At 35.5% G+C, this 23741-nt stretch overlaps 1 protein-coding gene across 1 annotated transcript in view; it reads right to left on the bottom strand.

Annotated features, from left to right (window-relative positions):
* The window catches only part of DHX40 (DEAH-box helicase 40), a 47468-nt gene that overhangs the window by 17991 nt on the left and 5736 nt on the right, over positions 1–23741 (bottom strand). The window contains exons 7-12 of the mRNA XM_032428832.1: positions 22904–23035; positions 13804–13903; positions 11919–12005; positions 11600–11782; positions 7432–7512; positions 6061–6218 (exon numbers count right to left, since the gene is read on the bottom strand). Coding sequence (XP_032284723.1) covers positions 6061–6218; positions 7432–7512; positions 11600–11782; positions 11919–12005; positions 13804–13903; positions 22904–23035 — 741 coding nt within the window. The remainder of the gene's footprint in view (positions 1–6060; positions 6219–7431; positions 7513–11599; positions 11783–11918; positions 12006–13803; positions 13904–22903; positions 23036–23741) is intronic.

The raw sequence follows: 23741 nt of genomic DNA, 5'->3' as shown, positions 1-23741 counted from the left end.
AATAACTTGTGTCCAGAATAAATTAAAAACTCAGACATTCCATCATTTTTTAATAAATTTAAAACCTGAGTAAAAGATTTTAACAATTCACAAAGGAAGATAGAAAAATGGCCAATAATCACATGAATGCACAAAAATATTAGTCAGCAGGAAAATGCAAATTAAACCATAAGGAGGGATCACCAATACATAATAGAATGAATAAAACAACATGACAGGCAACACCAAATGTTGACGAAGACATGTGGTACAAACATTGCTGATGGAATTTTAAAATGGAATAGCCATTTTGGGAAAAGGGTTGGCAATTTCTTTTTTTTTTTTTTTTTTTTAAGATTTATTTGAGAGAGAGCAAGAGAGAATGTGAGCAGGGGGAGGGGCTGAGGGAGAGAGAATCCCAATCCCAAGCAGACTCACCATTGAGTGTGGAGCCTGATATAGGGCTGCATGGGGGGGTGGAGGGAGGGGGCTTGATCCCAGGACAAGCCGAAATGGGATGCTCAACCCACTGAGCCACCCAGGCACCCCAAAGGGTTGGCAATTTCTTTCTTTCTTTTTTTTTTTTAAAGATTTTATTTATTTGAGAGAGAGAGAGAGAGCACATGAGAGGGGGGAGGGTCAGAGGGAGAAGCAGACTCCCTGCTGAGCAGGGAGCCCGATGCGGGACTCGATCCCGGGACTCCAGGATCACGACCTGAGCCGAAGGCAGTCGCCCAACCAACTGAGCCACCCAGGCACCCAAGGGTTGGCAATTTCTTAAACACATGCCTACTCAATAATGCAGCAATTTGTTCCTAGGTAGTTACCTAAAAGATATGAAAATATACATCCACAAAAGACCTACACAGGAATGTTCAAAACAGCCATTGTTTTGTTTTTTTTTTTAAGATTTACTTATTTGAGAGAGAAAGAAAGTGCATACGTGTAAGAAGGTGGGGTGGGAGGAGCAAAGGGGCAGGGAGAGGGACAAGCAGACTCTACGCTGAGCCTGGAGCCCAACCTGGGCTCAATCTCAGGACCCTGAGATCACAACCTGAGCTGAAACCAAGAGTCCAATGTTTAATGGACGGTGCCACCCAGGTGCCCCTTAACAGCTGTATTTATAAATAGCAAAAGACACGAAAAAATTCAAATGTCTATCAATAGGATAATGGAAAAAAAAACTAATTGTAGTATGTTCACACCTCAAATTACTACTCAATAAAAAGAACAAAAGCACTGATAAATACAATATGGATGAATCTCACCACATTATGTTGACCAAAAGAAGCCAAACACAAAAATGTACATGTAAGTCTATTTACATGAAGTTTCAGAAAAGCCAAACCTAAAAAAAATAATAATAGAGAAATAGCTGACTGGGGAGAGGTAGGATAGTTAGATTCTGACTGCGAAGGGGCACTGAGGAAATTTTCCGGAGTGGTAAAACTGTTCCATATCTTGACAGGGGTATAGGTTATATGGGTGTGTGCACTTCGCAAAATTAATTGAATTAGACACCTAAGATTTATACATTTCACTACATGTACATTTTACCACAAAAATAAAAACGGTAGGGGCACCTGGGTGGCTCAGTTGGTTGAGCATCTGCCTTCGGCTTAGGTTATGATCTCAAAGGTCCTGGGATCGAACCCTGTGTCAGGCTTCCTGCTCAGTGGGCAGTTTGCTTCTCCCTCTCCCTCTGCCTCCCCCACCTCCACCGGTGCTCTCACTCGCTCTGTCTCTCTCTCTCTCTCAAATAAATAAAATCTTTAAAAAATAATAATAAAAATAAATAAAAACTGTAAGCAGACAGTGGTTTATCTTAGGAATTCTAAAACTACTTTTGTATATTCTAGGGACAATGGACAATTTGATGGACTAGATAATAGTACTGTGTCAATATTAAATTTCCTAATTTTGATAAATGTACTATGGTTCAATAAGAGATTGCCCTTATTCTTAGTAAATATACATTACCAATACTTTGTGGTAAGGGAGTGTAACATTCCTAAATGATTCTAAAAAAGACATAAAATGCATACATAGATACAGAGAGAGACAGAGACAGAGAAAAAGAATAGTAAAGCAAATACAGCAAAATGTTAAAAACTGGTGAAACTAGGTAAAAGGTATAAAGGAATTCCTTTACTAATCTTTCAACATTTCTGTAAGTTTGAAATTGTATTCCAATAGAAAGGTAATTAAGAAAAAAGAGCTAATACAGAGTGGTTTCATCTATTTAAAAATTCCAATGAGGAAAACCAGTTCCTTTTTCTGGCCTTACAAGATTATTAGCTTGGATCACCCTAATCTAATCTAACTCCCTGATTTTACAAATGAAAAATGAAGTCCAGAAAAACTAGGCCAATAGTCAGATAATGAGGTTGCAGTGGAGTCAGGTTAGAACCCTGAGCTCTTGACTCTCACTTCAATACTCTTTAATAGTTTTTAGAATATTTTTAGCTTTGAAACCCAGCCAAACTTATTTATTTACTTAAAGATTATTATTAAAGGATAGCTGACATACAATGCTACATTAGGTTCAGGTGTACAACACAGTGATTCAACAATTCTATACATTACTCAATGCTCACCACAGTAAGCGTATTTACTATAGAACATTATTACAATACTACTGACTGTATTCTCTATACTGTACTTTCATCTCCATGACTTATTTATTTTTTATTTTTTTTATTTTTTTAAAGATTTTATTTATTTATTTATTTATTTATTTTTTATTTATTTTTTTTTTTAAAGATTTTATTTATTTATTTGACAGAGACACAGCAAGAGAGGGAACACAAGCAGAGGGAGCGGGAGAGGGAGAAGCAGGCTCTCCACGGAGCAGGGAGCCCGATGTGCGACTCGATCCCAGGACCCTGGGACCATGACCTGAGCCGAAGGCAGACACTTAATGACTGAGCCACCCAGGCGCCCAAGATTTTATTTATTTGACAGAGAGAGACATAGCGAGAGAGGGAACACAAGTAGGGGGAGTGGGAGAGGGAGAAGCAGGCTTTCCGCGGAGCAGGGAGCCCGATGCAGGGCTCGATCCCAGGACCCTGGGATCATGACCTGAGCCGAAGGCAGACACTTAACGACTGAGCCACCCAGGCACCCCGACTTATTTATTTTATAATTGGAAGTTGTTTCTCTTAATTCCCTTCATCCATTTCACCCACCCCCCACCCACCACCCAGCCAACCTTATTTACTGAATATAGTCTTTTTTTTTTTTTTTAGATTTTATTTACTTATTTGAGAGAGAGAGAGAGAGCAGGAGAGGGGGGAGGACCAGAAGAAGAAGCAGGCTCCCTGCTGAGGAGCCAGACGCGGGGATCGATCCCTGGGACTCGGGATCATGACCTGAGCCCAAGGCCCCCAAGAGCCCTTGCATATTAGTCTTTACTAGAAAAAAACAATTGTAATTAGGGGTTTTACTAGAACCAAAATTCTGACACTTAAAACTACAATCTAGGGGGGAGGGAAAAAAAAAAGACTAGGCAGCCCACTGATTAAACCAGAGTATTTTTATAGAAAAATGTATCCTCCATTATAGTCTTGGCAATAAATAAACCAATCTGGACACACACTCACAGCCTATAAAGGGATATCCAATATGATAGCACACACTATTGTTAGTCTTGGCTGCAGGCAAGATACACTACTCAGAAGGTCTTTTATTTATTTATTTTTCATTCATTCATTCATTCATTCATTCAAGGGGGGAGGGGCAGAGGGCGAGGGAGAGAGAAAACCTTAAGCAGGCTCCATGCCCATCATGGGGGCTTGATCTCACAACCCTCAGATCATGACCTGAGCCAAAATCAAGAGTCAGAAGCTTAACTGACTGAGCCACCCAGGCTCTCCCAGAAGCTCTTTAAAAAAGAAATTGTGACCCCCCCCCACCCCCATTAGAAGAAAGTAAAGCTGCTATGAGACTAAGTTGTGTCCCATACTGACACACCAAGAAAAGAAAGCAGAAGTTTAAAGACATGGGAACCTCAAAACAATTCTCTTAGAACTTCCATTTCTTTTGAGACTAGGGAAGAAAAGTTAATATATTACTAATGTACTATAACAGGGTAAAGGTCTACCATACTATCTCCCTTTACCAGTGAAAGGAAATTAACTCTCAGCCAGGAACATTATAAACTCTCTATTTCAAACAACTAAGTTAAAGAATAACAAAATGTAAAATCCGTTTATCCTCAGTTTCATGTCTCATAGGGCTAGATATATGGTAATAAAAAATGCCCAGTGAATTACCAGAGAATCTAAATAAATGGAGAGATAGTTCATGTTCATGGAAAGAAAGGCTCAATACTGCCAAGATATCAGTTCTTTCTAGCCTGATCTACAGATTCAACATAATCCCAAATAAAGTCCCAGCTACTTATTTTATGGATATCAACAAACTAGTTGAAAAGTTTACATAGAAAGGGAAAAGACCTAAAATAGCCAAAACAATGTTGAAGGGAAGGGCAAAGTCAGAGAACTGACCCTAGCCAACTTCAAGAGTTACTATAAAGCTCCAATATTCAAGACAGTGTGGAATTGACAGAAGAATAGGAAAAAAGGTCAATGGAACAGAATACAGGGCCCAGAAACAGACCCACACAAATATAGTTTAATGATCTTTAACAAGGGGGGAAGGCATTTCAATGGAAAAAGGATAGCCTTTTGAACAAATGGGGCTAGAACAAATGGACATCCAATTCCTAGAAAATAACAGGAGAAAACCTAGAGGATGTTGGGTATGGTGGTAACTTTTCAAATATTAACACCAAAGGCATGACCCATGAAAGAAGTAATTGAAAACTGGACCTCATTAAAATTAAAAACTTCTGCTCTATGAAACACAATATCAAAAGAATGAGAGGGCAAACCACAGACTTGGAGAAAATATTTGCAAAAGACATACCTGATAAAGGACTGTTACCCAAAATATACAAAGAACTCTTAAAACTCAACAATAAGAAAACTACCCAATTTAAAAAGATCCAGGGGCGCCTGGCTGGCTTAGTTGGTAGAGAATGAGACTCAGTCTCAGGGTTGTAAGTTTGAGCCCCACATTGGGTATAGGGATTACTTAAAAATGAAATCTTTAAATAACATAATAAAATAAAAAGACCTGAATGGACACCTCACCAAAAAAAAAAAAAAACAAACAAACTACAGATGGCAAATAAGCATATAAAAAGATGGTTAACATCATTTGTCATCAGGGATCTGCATGTTAAAACAACAAGATACCACTAACACACTTATTAGAATGGTCAAAATCTAAAACAATGACAACACCAAATGCTGGTGAGGATGTGGAGCAACAGGAATTCTCAGACTCATTGCTGGTGAGAATGCAAAATGGTGCAGACACTTTGGAAGATAGTTTAGCAGTTTCTTACAAATATTATTATACTACAACTTAACAGTGAGTTGAAATCCTATGTCCACACAAAAACCTGTGCACGGATTACAGCAGCTTTATTCATAACTGCCAAAACTTGAAAGCAACCAAGATGTCCTTCAATAGGAGAAAAGACAAATAAATCCCATACAATGGAATATTGTTCAGCAATAAAAAGAAATGAACTATTATGCCACAAAAAGACAACAAGGAGCCTTAAATGTGCATTGCTAAGCTACAGAAGCCAGTCTGAAAAGGCTATGTACTGTATGATTCCAATCATGTGGCATTCTGGAAAAGGGAAAACTATGGAGACAGTAAAAAGACCAGTAATTGCAAGGGCTTGGGAGAAGGGATGTAGGGATGAATAGGTGGACCACAAGGGGATGTTTAGGGCAGTGAAATTACTTAGTATATTACTGTAATGGTGGAAATGTGTCATTACAGATTTGTCAAAACCCAAATATACAATAAAGTGACCCTTTTAGTTAATCATAATGTATCGATACTGGCTCATCAATAACAAATGTACGACACTAAAGAAAGATGTTAATCATGAGGAAACTGTGTGCATCTGTACTTATCCTCAATTTTTCTTTAAACCTAAAACTGCTCTAAAAAATAAAGTCTATTAATTTTTTAAAAACTCATCAATAAACTTCTTACCTGGTCTAATGAAGACATTTTCCACAGATAACATTGCTGCTATTGGAAGTAGTAAATCTTCACAATCCAGAGAAGCAGCCTTTATTACTGCACATGTCAGATGTGGAGGGAGAGGAAATTCCACCATAGACAAACCCAATCTGGTCACATGGCCACTCCTTAATAGAAAGAAAAGGTTCTTAAGTCTTTCTACCTTGGGAGAGTAAAAATGAAATGTTCATCATTCAAAATAAATCAGATATAGTTTATATTACCTTAAATCAACTCCAGAAATTCAATTCAATATAAGAAACATGACACACTGATCATTGATAAAAGAAAACATAAAGCTGATATAGTCCCTGCTTTCAAGGGCCAATACATCCAAAAAAATTAAACAATGAGGCAGAATAAAGTACTATAATAAAAGACACAAAATGCTACAGAAGCATAGAGGATGTCCTTGAAGAAATAAGAGAATGATAATTACCAAATCTTTCCCCATCACACAATCATGAGAACAAGGACTCTGGCTCTCTTATTTTCATATACCCAGCTTAAAGCCTGGTACTGAAATGGTACTCAAAAATTACTTGTTAAATAATACCAAATATAAACATAGTTTTATCATATAATTTTAAAATTCAGAATTGTGGCAAAGAAAAACTGAGGACAAATTCTAATTTCAGATAAAACAATCCATTCAATTTAAACAAATCATTTTTTACTGATAAAGGAAACTATTAAGAACCCTATTTGAGGGGCGCCTGGGTGGCTCAGTCGGTTAAGCGGCTGCCTTCGGCTCAGGTCATGATCCCAGGGTCCTGGGATCGAGTCCCACGTCGGGCTCCCTGCTCGGCAGAAAGCCTGCTTCTCCCTCTCCCACTCCCCCTGCTTGTGTTCCCTCTCTCGCTGTGTCTCTCTCTGTCAAATAAATAAATAAAATCTTTAAAAAAAAAAAAAAAAAAAGAACCCTATTTGAAAAAAAATTGAGGGGGCGCCTGGATGGCTCAGTCAGGTAAGCATCCAACTCTTGATTCTGGCTCAGGTCATGATCTCAGGGTCATGGGATCAAGCACTGTGTCAGGCTCTGCACTCAGCATGGAGTCTGCTTGTCCCTCTCCCTCTGTTCCTCCCCTGGCACACTCTCTCTCTCCCTCTCTCTCTCAAATAAATAATAACTAAATAAAATAAAATAAAATATTATAAAATAGAGAGTGGAGTGCCTGATTGGCTCAGTTGGTACAGCATATGACTCTTGATCTTGGGGTCATGAGTTTGAGCCCCATGTGTGACACAGAGTTTACTTAAAAATAAAAAATTTTAAAAATAATAAAATGAAACAGAAAGAGATTAACATCTGTTGTGGTTGGTTTGTTGTTGTTGTTTTACCTGTCAATAGCATCACACTGGTAAAGTTGTTTAAGAGCTTCCAAAATGAGTCTCTCATTAGGTGGATCCAAATAGGGAAACCTGTGTGTTTAAATTAGACATGAATAAGATTCCATTCCTTGACCATTGTAAGATTTTATACAGACTTGAAAATTCCTTTAAAGGTTTTACTTCTCTTTTTCAAGCCCTCCTCTCTCTTTTTTTTTTTCTAAGCATTCTATGATCATGATCAGCCTTCAGCAAAGGAGGAAATTATTTTTTCTGAATCACACTCTTTTTTCTTTTTAAATTTTTATTTAAATTCTAGTTAGTTAACATACAGTGTAATGTTGGTTTCAGGAGTATAACTCAGTGCTGAATCACACTCTTCTATTTAATTCAAAAAACACTTCTTTTTGATCCCCCTTAGCTGGAACACTCATCATTCTTCTCTACCTATCTTATTCCTGCCCCATTCTTCATAGCCAATGCCAAATCTACTCTGTTCTGTAGCCCACAATTTTTATTACAATTTTATAAACCAGTGGAGAAAAAATGCAAACATTGTAAGTTGATTAACAGTACTTCAATATGGCTTTTAATAAAATGGTAAGTATATTCAATTAATTTTACCGTATTTGCTTTATGTATATTCTTATTTTCTCCTGAACTATCTGAAAACAAGGTAAAAATACATGCCAATTCACCCACAAAATACTTCAGCATGCATCCTCTGAAAATAAAGACATTTTAGGGGTGCCTAGGTGGCTTAGTCAGTTGAGTGTCCCACTCTTGGTTTTAGCTCAGGTCATGATCTCAGAGTCCTGAGATGGGGCCCACATTGGGCTCCACAATCAGCGCAGAGTCCACCTGGAATTCTTTCCCTCTTCCTCTCCCACCCTTCTGCCTTCCCCCTGCTCACGTGCACACTCGCTCTAAAATAAATAAATGAAAAATAAATAAAATCTTTGAAAATAAAAACGTTCTCTTACATAATCACAATACTATTAATGAACATAAGACAATAATATTCACAAAGGGTGGCATATAACCAAGCCTGAATATATATACATATTATCTTAATAATAACAATAATTACTTAATACTATCTGCACTGGATTGCTTTTTTCGCCATAAGTCTTGAGATGGTTAAGTCATCTACTCCAATTTCTCACCTTGAAAAAGTCCAACAAAGGACAAAAGGTCCAATACCTTACATAAAAGTCCATTCCAGGATTCACAGCTCTATTTAAAAACAAATAAACAAAAATCTCGCAGACTGTTCTATAGTCAGTTTTCCTACAACTTGTACCAACAAGTCCTGGTATCTTCTAGAGCAAGAGTCGGCAAACATTTTCTGTAAAAGGCCAGATAGTAAATATTTTAGGTTTTGTAGGCCATATGGTCTCTGTCACAATTATTCAACTCTGCTGTTGTAGCAAAAGCAACCATACATGAATGAATATGCATGGCTGTGTTCCAATAAAATTTTATTTACAAAAACAGCCAGTGAGCCTGGACCATAGTTTTCGACCCCTGTCCTAGAGCAATACCAAACGAGTCAGCTTCCTCTTCTACATGGGTGCCCTTTCAGATTTGTAAAAACTACCTTTCTCCCTTGATTATACCAATTACCAAATTTGCAAGCACTGCTTGTATTATTTGCTTTCTAAAAGACCCATCATACCTGATTACCATCTTTTAGAAACACGCTAGCTTGTCAAAATCCTCATAAAATGTGATGATACTCATAAATGAACTCCACATGTAGAGTGACCAACACAGAACAGGAATGCTATAATTCCAGTCATTTGGACATTGCAGTCTATTAACATAACTAAAGTCTATGCCAGTAGGAATTTTTTATTTTCTAAACAGAATAAAAATTGCAAGCTCATACTAAGTTGTGGTGATCTGATAATTTCAGATCTTTTCCATGTGTATCTCCTTAATGTATAACCAAAACAAAGGATATAAGATGTAATCTTTCAGACTTTTGCCTTGTTGATTTTTGCCTATTAAGATCATTCTAAAGGGCGCCTGGGTGGCTCAGTTGGTTAAGCAACTGCCTTCGGCTCAGGTCATGATCCTAGAGTCCCAGGATCGAGTCCCGCATCAGGCTCCCTGCTCAGCAGGGAGTCTGCTTCTCCCTCTGACCCTCCTCCCTCTCATGCTCTCTCTCTCATTCTCTCTCTCAAATAAATAAAATCTTAAAAAAAAAAAAAATCACTCTAAATCCTCCAGTTTTAATCATCTACTGATTAGATACCAAGACATTTTCCAGCAATCTATAACCATGACTTCAATATCTTTAATATTTTCATTGACAATGCTCATGAGGAAAGAGCAAAGTTCAGCATACAATCAGCAAAACCTCCATCTGGGCTATGCTAAGCAATTAATCAATACACTCTGGATTTGGCTATTTGGCAACTATATTCAGCAGTACTGTCACCTTATTCACAAAGATGAGTAAGACAGATATAATAGATACATAATAAATAGATAGATATAAACTTATCATGTACTGTGTAGAAAACAAGAGATATTAGGTTATCATTCAATAAATTCTTATGGTGCACCCGTTATGTGGACAGTCCTGTCTTCAAACTAAAAAGGAAATGGTTTATTATGACATATTCTTTGTGAACCATTTTGATTCATATGGATTACTATAAATCACCATTAAATTCTCTAAAACTATTTTTCTAATAAACTCTGCTAGAATTTGCTGAAGATCAATTTGAAGCACACTGGGCAGTTGTTTCCAGATTCTGCCCTTTTCCTAAATGAAGAAGTCAAAACATTTGTATTTCTCACAATTTTCTGGCAAGCTGTTCTGCATAATTTCTCTTAGATAACCCCAAATCTGCAAGTTAATACTGGCTCTATTTCCCCTTATTCTACACACATATTAAAAAGAGAGAGGGAAAAAAAAATAAAAAGAGGAAAGGGACACCCAGCTGGTTCAGTTGGTGGAACATGTGACTCTTGATTTCGGGGTTTGAGTTCAAGCCCCACAATGGGTATACAGATTACTTAAAAATAAAATCCTAAAAAGAGAGAGAGAGAGAGAGAAATCTTTTTTTTTTTTTTTTGTCTCTAGCATTTTGGAGACTTTTAGTACATTCTAAGTCTTAAAACTTAAGATGGAAAAATAACTCAGTGCAGATGATATTAAGTAATTATTATTCCTACTTTTCTAATATATATTCTTCATTATATGCCACTCTTAATATTATTCCTATTTTTCTAATACATATTTATTCTTGATTATATGTTGCTTTATAATTATATATTACTCACAAAAATCATATTATGAATATTATTTTAAAATCTGGGTTCATCTGAAAGCTTTCTGTTTAGCCATTTTGATTTCTTTAAATGACTTTTTTTTCTCATTGGTATCATTCATAATTATACGCTTTCCTCTTTCTAAGATCTATATTCTCATTTAGAAAATCTCTAGTTTTAAACTATCCAAAAAATATTTTAATTGGCTTTCCAAGAGTATACAAGACATATTTGGATATACCTAGTAATTATTTCCCTTATGAATTTAAAGAATGCACGGTCACCTTCTCCCAAGGTTCCTGACCCTTTCACATTTGCAGACAATTTAGCCTAAAATTAAGACCAAGAACAGTATTTTCCTTCATTACTTCCTCTAACATGTATAATATGAAATTTCAACCCCTACAACAATATTCTATCCTATGCCAATTAATTATATAGTTTAACATTTGAGTAACTTAACAGTTGTCCCATTCTTTCTTTCATGTGTCTGAATCTTGTTTCTCTAATATAACTTAAGTTTAGTGAAAGCAAAATACTACCAGAGAGTATTACTCTATCTCTCACAGTACTTGCTACAATGTTAGTCATACAAAAGATGCTACCAGAAAACCACTTTCTGATTGGAATAAGGGTCATTATGTACCTTTCATTACAGATAAGCAGTGGCCACTGAATGATCCAAATAAACATCAGCATGAAGTACCCCATATGCCAAGGTTAAAATAGGAGCAAGGAATCAAATCACAGGAAAGCACTGCAAAGAAGCCTTTTATTTGGGTTTAGCTAAACCTCGAAATGAGGGGGATGTAGGAGTCAAATACTTCAAAAGAATTCTGAGGAATAACCTGGCTCCATCCTAACAAATTTTTCTTTTTTCAGATTGTCTACGTACCTTATAACATCGTGTATGGCAAGGCACTTTAAGGTCAGAACTACAGATGTCAAACTAGTTCTCTTAATCTCAGGGATCACATGGTCAGGCATACACTGGTTCCAAAACTCTTTACTATAGATCCGAAAGCATTTTCCTGAGGAAGTCCTGCCAGCTCGGCCGCTTCGCTGTAACGCCTCACTCCTTTAGAAGAAAAAAAACCAGAAGGCCCCAAAATGTACTGGAAGTTTTCTAAGTAGCTAACATCATACCCCCAAACCAGTTAAAAATGACCTAACAAACTGTTCTTTGAACAAAAAAGCTTGGCATAGAGACTTACTTTGAAATTGGAACCACCTCCAGGATGTCCAACCCTAATCTTGGATTGTGATTTAACTGCTTCACAAAGCCACCATCTACCACATATCTAAGAAGAATGAAAACCAGTTAAGCTTCTAGAAAATAAGACTCGTTGATTTTTAACCACTTTGGATTCTCCTTTTCTACCAAACGAACAACTACATGATGACTTTTATATTAAACGTAAAACTTGAAAGTCAAGAAATGAGAACCCCTGTACATCACTAATGGAAATGTAACATGGTTAAGCCAATGTGCAAAATGGTTTGAAGGTTCCTCTAAATGTTAAACACAGAATTATCACATGACCCAGAAATTGCATTCTTAAGCATATACCGCAAAAGAACTGAAACAAGAACTCAGCCAATACCTATAGACATATTTTTATAGAAGCACTATTCATTAAGAGCCAAAAGGTAGAAATAACCTAAATGTCCATTAACCATTAAGGGATAAATGGATAAACAAATTATGGCATATACATATAATAGAATATTATTCAGCCATAAAAATGAATGATGTGTTGACACATGCTACAATGTGGATGAACCTTGAAAGCATGATAAGTGAGAGAAGCCAGACACAAAAGTTTACACATTGTTTGACCATTTATATGAAATATCCAGAATAGGATCTCCATAAAAACAGAAAATAGGCTGGTGGTTGACAAAGGCTGGAATGGAAGGGGGCCTGGGGAGTAACTGCTTAAAGGGTATAGGGCTTTATTTTGGGGTAATAAAAATGTTTTAGAAGTAGACAGAGGTAGTGTTAGTGTTTGTACAACACTGTAAATGTACTAAATACTACTTGTTCACTTTTAAATGTTAATTTTACATTATGTGAATTTCTTCCCAAAAAAAAACAAACTTGAAAGTCACCTCTAGACCACTCTAATAGGCTTAGAATCTAATTCCAGGTAGCCTTTAACAACACCATTTAAGTCAACTAAACAGAGAACAAGTCAGGTAAATAAGTTAGGAATAGTAATAAGTCTACCATTCACTAAGGGAACATTCCAAAACACAATACTTAATGATTTTAGCTTTGCTGGAAACAAAAAATTACAGAGGTAAACTTACTCCAAAGAAGTCAAAGTCCTTAGTGAAATAATTATTTTTAAAGTAAAGGAGAAAAGCAAAGGAAATTAAACTTCCTCTTAGATCTGGGTGATCATTTTACCCAAAAGAAAGATATAGGATCTTTGAGATTCAGGTACAGCCTTCCTGTGGCAAACAGATAGACTTTTATAATTAAGGACATAAAATATATTGGATAAAAGATAAATATCCAAAAGGGCTGTGGTTCAATACACTAAAAGAACTTCACATTAACCATCAGTCTAGACTTAAAATTTCCCAGTGTTTCTCCACTACATTTACCCAAAAATTGATGGCATCATTGATTACATCAAAAAAGAGACTCACATCATAGTTCATTTCACAAAAAGGTGAAAAGTGAGAAACAGTACCTTCAGCTAAACACTGGGACATACAACCCCACCAAGTGGAGGTGCCAGATGAGAAGGGAATTATCATATCATCTTAGGTATATGGTGATAATGAGTACAGAAAAACAGCTTTGGCTTTCTATTCAATGAATAATGAATAATGAAACCCACGAAGCATTACACATAATCTTAAGTTTGGGAAGAGAAAGCTACAAATTGCCAAATACAAGTAGTTAAAAAGTATGATCAGGAATACTATGTGTACCTCCTACTCCATTTCCTAATCATGGCAAACAATAATTATAAAAAATAGTAAGTGATTACAAGTAGGTGAGAAGGAAATTAGTGGAGGGCACAGAGGAGCAAACTCAAACCTAAGTGGCTTCCTTGACTTTAAAAGAAACTTTAAAAGTTGTACCTGATTCCATCTATTGTCAAAGATGTTGCAGAAATATTGGTGGATATGACACATTTTCTAATTCCAGGTGGAGGTGGCAAAAATATTCTTCTCTGTTGATCTAAAATACCCGTAAAGAGAAAATGTTAATTTACAACATGCATTTGCCAAACTCCACTTTTGAAAAACTTACTTCTTTTCATTAAAAGTTATGCTTCCTTCACCTCTTTAATTATCTTGAATTCAAAAGAGCAAAACTTATCTTTGCCTCACCTTTTACTGCTAACATTTCTAGATCCATTAAATCACAGATTATTATTGCTAAAATAAACCCTAGAGCAGAGTCCTTTATGTAGGTCATAGCTCCCTTTGAGAGTATTTAAAAGCTGTGGCCCTCTTCTCCATTAAAAGGCACATATGTATACACACACGTATACACACATGTGCACACACACTTCAAACAATTTCAGGGTTTTCAGGGACTCACTGCAGTCCATCCATGGACTACACATTAAGGACCTCTCTCTACCTTAAAGATTGACTAGCTAAGTGGTTTTCACCCTTTGGGGTATATTTCTGATGGCTACCTCTCTAAGCAAGTAACATCATATTTATTTCCCCTATCCACACAGTCTCAAGAGTGAACCCCAGCAACAATGCTTGTACTATAGTACCTTGTTCCTCCAACCATAGTTTATGGGACCAAAGATAAACATCTCCCCCAAGCTAGGGCAATCTCCTGGAATTTGGAATAAGGTCCAAGAGATACTCTATTTGATTAGGCTAGTCTCTTGCAAAGAAGAAAAATGAACTTGTGAACCATAGGGAAGTGGTTAATGTACATGAAGGAAAGTCTAAAAAGAAAATAATGAATTAGCCATGAAAGTTGATAAGAGAGTATTTCTGGGTTCCTGGCTCTTCCCAGGCCTGGGTGTAAAATTAGTAAGACAGATTTGGCCAGACTTGCTCTCCTGCCAGGTTAAGCACAAAATAAGACAAGAGAGTTAAGAATGTTTGCAGGGGCGCCTGGGTGGCTTAGTCGTTAAGTGTCTGCCTTCGGCTCAGGTCATGATCCTAAGGTCCTGGGATGGAGCCCCGCATCAGGCTCCCTCCTTGCCAGGAAGCCTGCTTCTCCCTCTCCCACTCCCCCTGCTTGTGTTCCCTCTCTCGCTGTCTCTCTGTCAAATAAATAAATAAAATCTTAAAAAAAAAAAAAAAAGAGAACGTTTGCAAGGAAATTATTATGGTATGGGTGAAAGAAGTGAAGGCTGATGAAAGACAAGTGTCAGTGCATTCCGAAAATTGTTGAATTACAAACAGTAGAGTATCTGGCAAAAACAGAAAGATGTTTAAAACTGAGACCAGAAATGATGGTAATGACAAAGTCTAGGATGGAAGCTTCTGAATGGGTGGCTTAAGTGGGATGAAGGAAAAGATCACTTATAGAGTGTGTAAGTATACAGAGATCAAGGAACTTCAAAGCAAAGGATTGTTTGGGTGGATCACTCTACTTCAATAATCAACAAAACTTAGGAGTGATCATTCCAGTGAGTGAGTATACAAGTCAATCTATTGGGGGTATGAAAAGAAATTATTAGCATTTTTATTTGTATGTTTCATAACATCTTTTTTAAGCTGTTACATGTATTTACAATTGTACATTATACAATAGAACAGTAAGTACATATATACCTTAAGAAGAAAAAAAAATTAAATGCCTGGCTGTATTTGTTTTCCATAAGATATGCCCATATTTGTTTAGAAAATTCATCTTTTCTAATTGAGCAATCTCAAAATTGTTTTCTTTTCAGTAGTCGAGAAAATCTTAACAAAACCTGTTTTGAAATAATAAAGTACAAAACCTGTTCCTAAATAAAATCTTACAAAGATCCATGTATTCCCAGTATATATAACAGACCAAAGTTAAACCATTATAAGGGAGAAAAGGAATGGCACAGATAAGCAGTTTTAAAATCATGGAACTAAGCCAACCATCTCATTTTATAAATGAGAAAACTAAATCCCAGAGAGGTCAAGTGACTGGCTAAGATTTACAGACAGACAAATTTGAAACCAAGTTGAGTAATGTTGCTATTCTTCCACATTATTCAGAAATTAATTTCACAAGTAAAAAAGTGCCAGAAAGGCAGCTTATAAAAGATATCTGTGGAGAAGCTCTGAGGTAAATACAAAAATAATTCCAAAAAGACCTATTTCTCTTAGATTTATAGTTAACTTTGGTTAAGAATTATTTTTAGGTATTAGACTCAGGTAGCTCATTTCTTCCAGATGGTTCAAAGGAGTTTTATACTACTTTGTAGTTCAAATTATGCTTATACATTATTTATGATCTGCTTGTTCTACTACAATGTAGCTCCATGAAACAAGGATTTTCTTTTATCCAAGACATATCCCCACTACCTAGAACAATGTCTGGATCACAGAAAGTGTTCAATAGAATTCAATGAATTGATAAATAAAAAATGCATTATATAAATAATAATTTAACATCCTTTCTACCGCACTACCCTAAAAATTTACATAAATTAAAAATGTCCTTTCTGAACATATTTATCTATAATTAAGTCTATTTTTCAATCAACCCATTTCTAAAAATACTTAATTTTGTAAGTGTTCAGTTCAAGCAAAATTTCAGTTTCATTCACCATTTTGTTCACTATAATCAATTAAAAAGTCTTGAAACTGTTTTGACAAGACTCACATTTATTTCATTTCCATTTCACCCACACACTTTAATACCATATTCCCCAAGTACAAACACACACCAGTTTAATTTTATTTATATATATATATATATTTTTTAGTAATCTCTAAACCCAATGTGAGGCTCAAACTCACGACCCTGAGATCAAGAGTCACATGCTCTTCTGAATGAGCCAGCTAGGCACTCCAACACATATCAGTTCTATGTTTGTTTATAAAGGTTTGAAAAAAAAGTTAAATATATCCTAAAGCACATTCTCACTCTCCAGGAAGGAAAGGGGAAATGGAATACTTTCATTAATATGTAGTTAGGTCTTAGGATGTTATTAATGGGGAGGGCAGGGGATTGGCAAAGAGGCAAAAAAGATGTCCAAAGTCTACCAAGAAATAAGGATACTGAGAGACCGCTCAACACTCATAATGAAGTAACGCTCCTAGATTTATGCATATGACACATTATATGTTAAGGCCAATGAAACTTCCTCATAGAATATCTTGTCCCAAAGTCCCCCAAAAAGATTCCAAAGCAGAACTATTTCTGAGAAAGAGAAGAAAAAGAACATAACTTAAAGTAATAAACAGAAACTGTCATCAAAGAGGGGAAAAGATGACAGTTTCGGAGGAAAAGAAAGAAGTACAACACTGCTTGGCTAAAACTGTACCCCTCTGCCCCCAAGAAGTTATTTTTGGGTGAGTCAAAAATATCTTGAGAATTCTCAGTAACACAGCTGAAAATCAAATTCCTGACACAGAGAAAAGGCTTGAATAATGAGTAAATGCAACTGAAAAAGTAACTAGAAGGAAGTTGAAAAATATGGAAGACAGGCAATCCAACATAAGAATAATTGGTATCCCTGAAGTAGAGAAACCAATAAATATATAAAAATTATATTCAAAGATATAACACAAAAGAGTTTCCCTGAAATAACTGAATTTTCAGATCAAAAGTACACATCATAAAAGTTCATCTTGTTTGTGATGGTCATTACACGGGTATGTACATTTGTCAAAATTCAGTGAACTATACACTTAAAACAAGCATAGTTTATTGTATGTAAATTATACCTCAAAAAGTTGATTTTTTAAAAAAGCACATCAAATTCCAGGAAATTTTAATATAAAACACTCAACACCAAAAAATATCCTAATTAAAACTACTGAACTTTCAAAATCAGAGAAATTTAAAAAAAAAAAAGAAATTTTCAGGCAGACAGAAAAAGCAAATCACTTACAAGGAAGGGAAAAAAAAAATCAGGCTGGCCTCAGACTTCTCCACAGCAACATTCAGTGCCGGAAGACAAGTGGGCAACATCTACCAAGTTCTAAGGAAAAGAAAGTGTGACCCAAGAACATAAAACCCAGCCACGACATAGTTCAAGTATAAAGGCAAAAGCGAGACATTCTCAAACATAAAAGAGTAAAAACAAAAAGTAACAATCAAGAGCCCTTCTATTGGAAAAAAAAAAGTTAACAAAACCCAGGCAATTGAAAATTAACCAAAAGTAACTTAAGAATGGAAAAGCCATGGTAAAAGGATTGATGATAAACATCTAAACAATGTAAAAATAACTAACAAAAATCAGAAGGGAAAGATACAGAAGAGTCAAAGTATTTAAGTCCTTATCTTTCAAATCAGAGAATCAGCAGATAAGATCTCCAATCACACATGGTCTAAAAAGAAGAGATTAACTTCAACTTCTTAAAATTTTTCATCTTTTTACACTTGACAGCAACCTTTTATATCATATTCTCATGTGGTAAAGAAAGTTACTTGACGTTTAACAATTCCTTCAAGTAAATTCACATAAAATTAAATACTTTTTTAAAAAGCAACTAATAGTATAATCTCACTTTAAAAAGTATTTCTATCAACCCACCTGTTTACTTCCTTATCCTTCTATATGTACACACACACACACACACACAGAGCTGGTTATTTTTATATGGAGGAACTTGAGGTGATTTCTTTACTTTTACCTTTGTAACTTTGGACACTGCTTGAATTCTTTATAATGAAACTGTTATCATTTTTCCTTAATTGAATAGTTTTTCTTAAAGGAAAACTGGAGCAAAAATGTGAAGACACTAAGAGTGTGTTAATTCTGCACAGTGGGAAATGGATTGTTTTTGTACTTTTCTACACTTTAAAAATTTCTACAAAAGGCTAAAGGAAAAAACATTAAAGAACATATATAACAAAATGCAATTTTTTTGTTAGAAAAAGCTAAACAATAAAAATATATTTATGTTAAAAATATATTTAAATATATTTAAAAAGTTTAGAACAATACACCTCAGAATATTAATAGTGATTATCACTTAACCATGTTGGTGATATCTAAGTTTAATTATCTTTCTTACTTTTCTGATTATATTTTACAACTACATACTCTACAACTATGTACTCTTTACAACTATGTCTGCTTTGTAAGACAAAAGAAAAATTTTCCCATTTGGAGAGAGTAAAGTTTTTTTTTTTAAAGATTTTATTTATTTATTTATTTGAGAGAGAGAATGAGATAGAGAGAGAGAGCATGGGGGGGGGAGGGTCAGAAGGAGAAGCAGACTCCCTGCTGAGCAGGGAGCCCGATGCGGGGCTCGATCCTGGGACTCCAGGATCATGACCTGAGCTGAAGGCAGTCGCTTAACCAACTGAGCCACCCAGGCGCCCCTAGAGTAAAAGTTTTTATATGAAGCTCATTAGCCTTATTCCCCCCTCATCTTTAATCTTAACATTTAAGGAAATTATCACAGACATAGCCAAATTCTAGGTACTTGCCAAAGTGAGATAATGTCTTTGTTTTGCAGGAAAAAGAAAGAAATAAAACTACTTTTAGATTAATGCAATAATCTAAATGTGCAATTTTCCTCTTTTAAAATACTGGAAATAAAAAAGGAAATGTAAAAAAAAATACTGCCTACACTTTGAGCTTGAGAGAAACTTGCACTAATCCAAGGTAAAGCTCCTTTCCTTTTCTTCAGGTATTCTGAAAACACATGTACTATTTTTTCCACCCCCTACTGAATGGATAACCAGTTACCAAATGCAGGTTTACCATGTGACCTCAGGAACATCACTTAGTCTCTATCTGTTCAATAAAGAAGTCTGATTATGCAAGAAAAATATTTATGGGTATATGTGCATTCTTCTAGAGAAAGAAACCACGGCTTTCATTATCTTTTAAAAAGAATCTCAGATTCCACCCTCTAAAAAGGCTAAGCAGCACTGAATTTCGATAATTACTTATAGTACTAAAATAGTCAAATTCCATGCAAATATTTGTTGCTTATGAAGTAACAGGTATATTTCAGTAAACCTGAAGAATTACAAAATCTTGAACAAAAGAGGGAAGTCAGAAGAGCAAAAAGGTTCGAGGGAAACAAGAATAAGGTTCTAGACACAGCTAGCGTTTTCATACAAGATATAACATAATGTCTAGCAGAAAGTGAAAAATCTGGAACTCATTTTAACAAACATCTAATCAGGACTTTTTCAACACATAATACTCAAGTAGTTCACAATTTCAGAAAGGAGATGAGGCAACCATAACGCAAGGGAGAATGTGTTCAGTGCCACAAGACGTATAAACGAAGAAGAGATCAAAGTCAGTTGTGAGGTGGGAAATCAGGGAAGGTTTTTATCGAGGTGGTTGCACTCGTGAAACAAAACAGCAAGATTTCAGCCAGTAAGAGGAGAGAATAAAAGGGAAAAGGAGGAGTTCAAGTGAAGGGAAATATCAAATGCTGTCACAAAAAAGATGTAGAAGGAAATGGAATAAAAAATACTGCCTACACTTTGAGCTTGAGAGAAACACCTCAAAGGGTGGGGGTTAGAGTTCAGCCCAGGGAGTGGGATCATATAATCTTGGCAATAGAAGGGATACCACAGCACCTCTTCACATTTGACAGTTGAGAATTTTTTGTCAATTAGGGAGGTATCTTAAGATGTCCCTTTAAAACAATCAGCCACCCTCATGGCTAGCCCAGAAATAAAAGCAAATACAACATATCCACCTCATAATCTTCACTTATTCACTAAACCTAGATCTGAGTCATTTTTGAACCCTCCTCACAAGAGGCTACAAGCAGGAAACCCTTCTTCCCTCTCCTCACTCCCAAGCACAAGCTTTATGTTCCTAAGACATAATAGGAAATAAAGGAAATAACATTTTAATAGTGTTTCTCCCCACCACCCGAAGTAGCAATAATAAAATAAGTGCCATATTCTATTAGCCAGACTTAAAAAAAAAAAAAAAAAAAGCCTAAGATCCCAGGAAGCTGCCACTCACAACTTCACCTCACCCATTACTCAGTACCTCATCAGCTCCATCTGAATGCCTCTTTCCATTGTTAGAAATTGCTCCCATAAATATTATTATGCTCATAATGGATCACCAGTAGCTCGCCCTTAGCGTGCCCTTGGAACCAGAAGGGAAACTAAAATAAACAAAACCCTTCAGTAATGGCTCTACTGACAGGCAGCTCTATATCTTTACCATTCACACATACACGCCAACACAGAAAATCTCATACCCTGGGAATTAAGGCTGAAACCAGGCTGAAATCACACTGGAAGGATAATGAATGCCAAGTTATTAAGTTAGCATTTTAATTTAACTGGTAATAGGGAATGGCTGAGATACCCAACAGGAAAATGATACAATCAGAGCTGTGCTTTTGAAAGATGATGCTTACCACTGCAGGTAGGATGGTAAATTACATCAGGGAAAACAGGTTAGCAGGTTATGTTAACAACTCAGGAAAGCAAATTGAGGATCCCAACTCTAATGATGACAATGAAAAACGAAAAAGAAGAATGAATGATCTGGACAAGACAAAAAAAAAAAAAAACCAACCTGTAGGAGTTGTCACTTATTTGGACTGAATGAGCTAGGATGACATGATACACAGACTAGAAAGCCCTGTGAGAAGATCCAGGAGTTCTAGAATGCAGGAGTGAGACTTAACTAGAGATAGCCAACCTCTCCAAAACAGAGAACTCTAAGAAAACAGCAAGCTAAAGATAAAACCTTAAAAAATAGTCACATTTAGAGAGGAACAAAGGCTGGGAAGGGTGGGAGGGCAGCACACTTAGAGAAAGAGTGGTCAGGAGAACCAGGTAATTAAGTATTATCCCAGATGACAGCATTTCAAGGAGACTTATTATTATCACAAAATCAAAATACAAACTAATGAAAAAAAAGCCATGAGATTTGAGAAATAGGAGGTCATTCACAACCTTTAATAGTATAAAAACTGTATTTCAGGCCATTAAACAAGATGCAATAGCAGACTCAGCATGCTATTTTCAATGTGACAGTAACAAAGGAAAGAATGAAATTACTTATATAGAAAAAAAATTTATATTGTTAATGGTTAATAACAAAGCAACTCTAATAGAGTTTTGAATTACCTCAGCAGTAAACAAAATAAATTTAAAGGAGCCAGCGGATCAAATCTCCAGAAAACAATGAAAACCTTAAATATCTAATAAAGACCCTAAGAATTCCCTTAAAGATACAAAAACCTAAAAATAGATTTCCATATGGAGGGCAAGGGCCTAATACCATCACAAAAGAGATTTCTAAAATAGCACATGGTCTATGGTTATTTACCAAAACAGATATTCCTAACTTTTTTTGTTAACATAAGATTAAGAACCACCTACTGAACAAAAACAAAAATACATATAAAATATAAAAACATAAAAATATATATATATCAAAACATTCAAATGTTTTTTACACATTTAATGCTAATCACAATCAAACTCTAAATAGCTTCCCTTTTTTACATATCAAATTCCATAATAAAGTAGTTTTACTAAACAAATTCTAAACCTAATTCAACAATATTTATTATGAACAAGTAACAGAATAAGAGTTTGCATTTGCTCTTTGAAATTACAAAAGAACAGCATCATTCTTGAAAAGCAGACTGTGTGCTACTTCAAAAGAAAACAACCCACTATGTTTAGTCTCAGATGTACCTGGATGTATATGATCTCTAGAAATTCTTTGGCAATACTAAATTAGGTTTGACTTATGGTACTACTATCAAGAAATTATAGTCCTAATTTCAAAAAATTACCAACAATATTTTTGTTCTGCTGGGAGAGGACACAGCCCACTCTTAAATAATATCAAGGTGGGGGGGTGGTCCAAGGCTCCTGAAAAAGTGAGTATGAAAAGACTTTGAGAAAAAAATCACTTCTCTCAAGGAATGCTGGTTCCCTTAAAGTTCTATTTCATGATCTGGGTGTTGGTTATAAAAATGAGTTGTTCGTAAAATTAATTGACCTAAACGCTTAGGATCTGTATACTACTCTGTACATATGTGATTATTCAATATTTTTTTTAAAAAATTAGTCAAATTTTCTATTCTAGTGAGGAATTACCTGTTGTCATAGATCCATAACATGGCAATATTAACAAACCATCCAGAGTTGTATCTTGAACATCATAATCATAATCAACAGACTCTGCCATCTGAAAAAGTAACTCACAACTTTTTTCAATTTCAAACTGACCTGAAATGAGGGAGGGAAAATAATGTCAGCAACTGAACAGCAAAATTAATTTAAGAATGAAAAAAAGAGAAGTCTTCTGGATTATTTTTGCATAATAGCTATTTTCAATCTCATTTGATCTAAAGAAGATGAACACATAAATTGTACCAAATCTCAACAATAGAATTGAAAATAGAACACGAGTTTCCAAGGAATTTAAACCTCTACAGGAATAAAAATGTTTATAATCTTCAAGCCTATCATCTTGTTAACACAGTATTTGAGGAAGACTCAGTAAAGTTAATCATTAATATAGAAGAATCTAGTCCAGGAGATACTGCATTTAGGTGTATTTCAAAATACTTAAGTAACCTGAAAAAGGCAGAGACCATTACAATGTCTCACTTCTGACATCAGTACAAGGCAGAGTAGGAGGTGAGCGATAAAATGACTCATTTCTGTTAGTAGGATGCTGCTAATTGAAGAATCACACTAGTTTAGGATTTAATCTATTTTTGACTTCCAAAAAAGGCCTGTCTAGGAGACACGGATTCAACACCTTATGTACTGCTATCACACAGTACCATCCCACCACTCAAAGAAGAAATGAATTAGTAAGATGTCTTTTGAAATAATGGAATTAATCATTCAGATCCAGGACTGTTTGGTGTGGTAACAGCTCTATAAAAGATAGACTAATAAAATATTAATACTTTACCATTTAATA

This window comes from Phoca vitulina, unplaced genomic scaffold, assembly GCF_004348235.1.
Source record: "Phoca vitulina isolate PV1807 unplaced genomic scaffold, GSC_HSeal_1.0 scaffold40, whole genome shotgun sequence".
NCBI lineage: Eukaryota > Metazoa > Chordata > Mammalia > Carnivora > Phocidae > Phoca > Phoca vitulina.
Note: the sequence above shows the minus strand (reverse complement) of the source record. Positions and strands in the feature narration are given on the sequence as shown.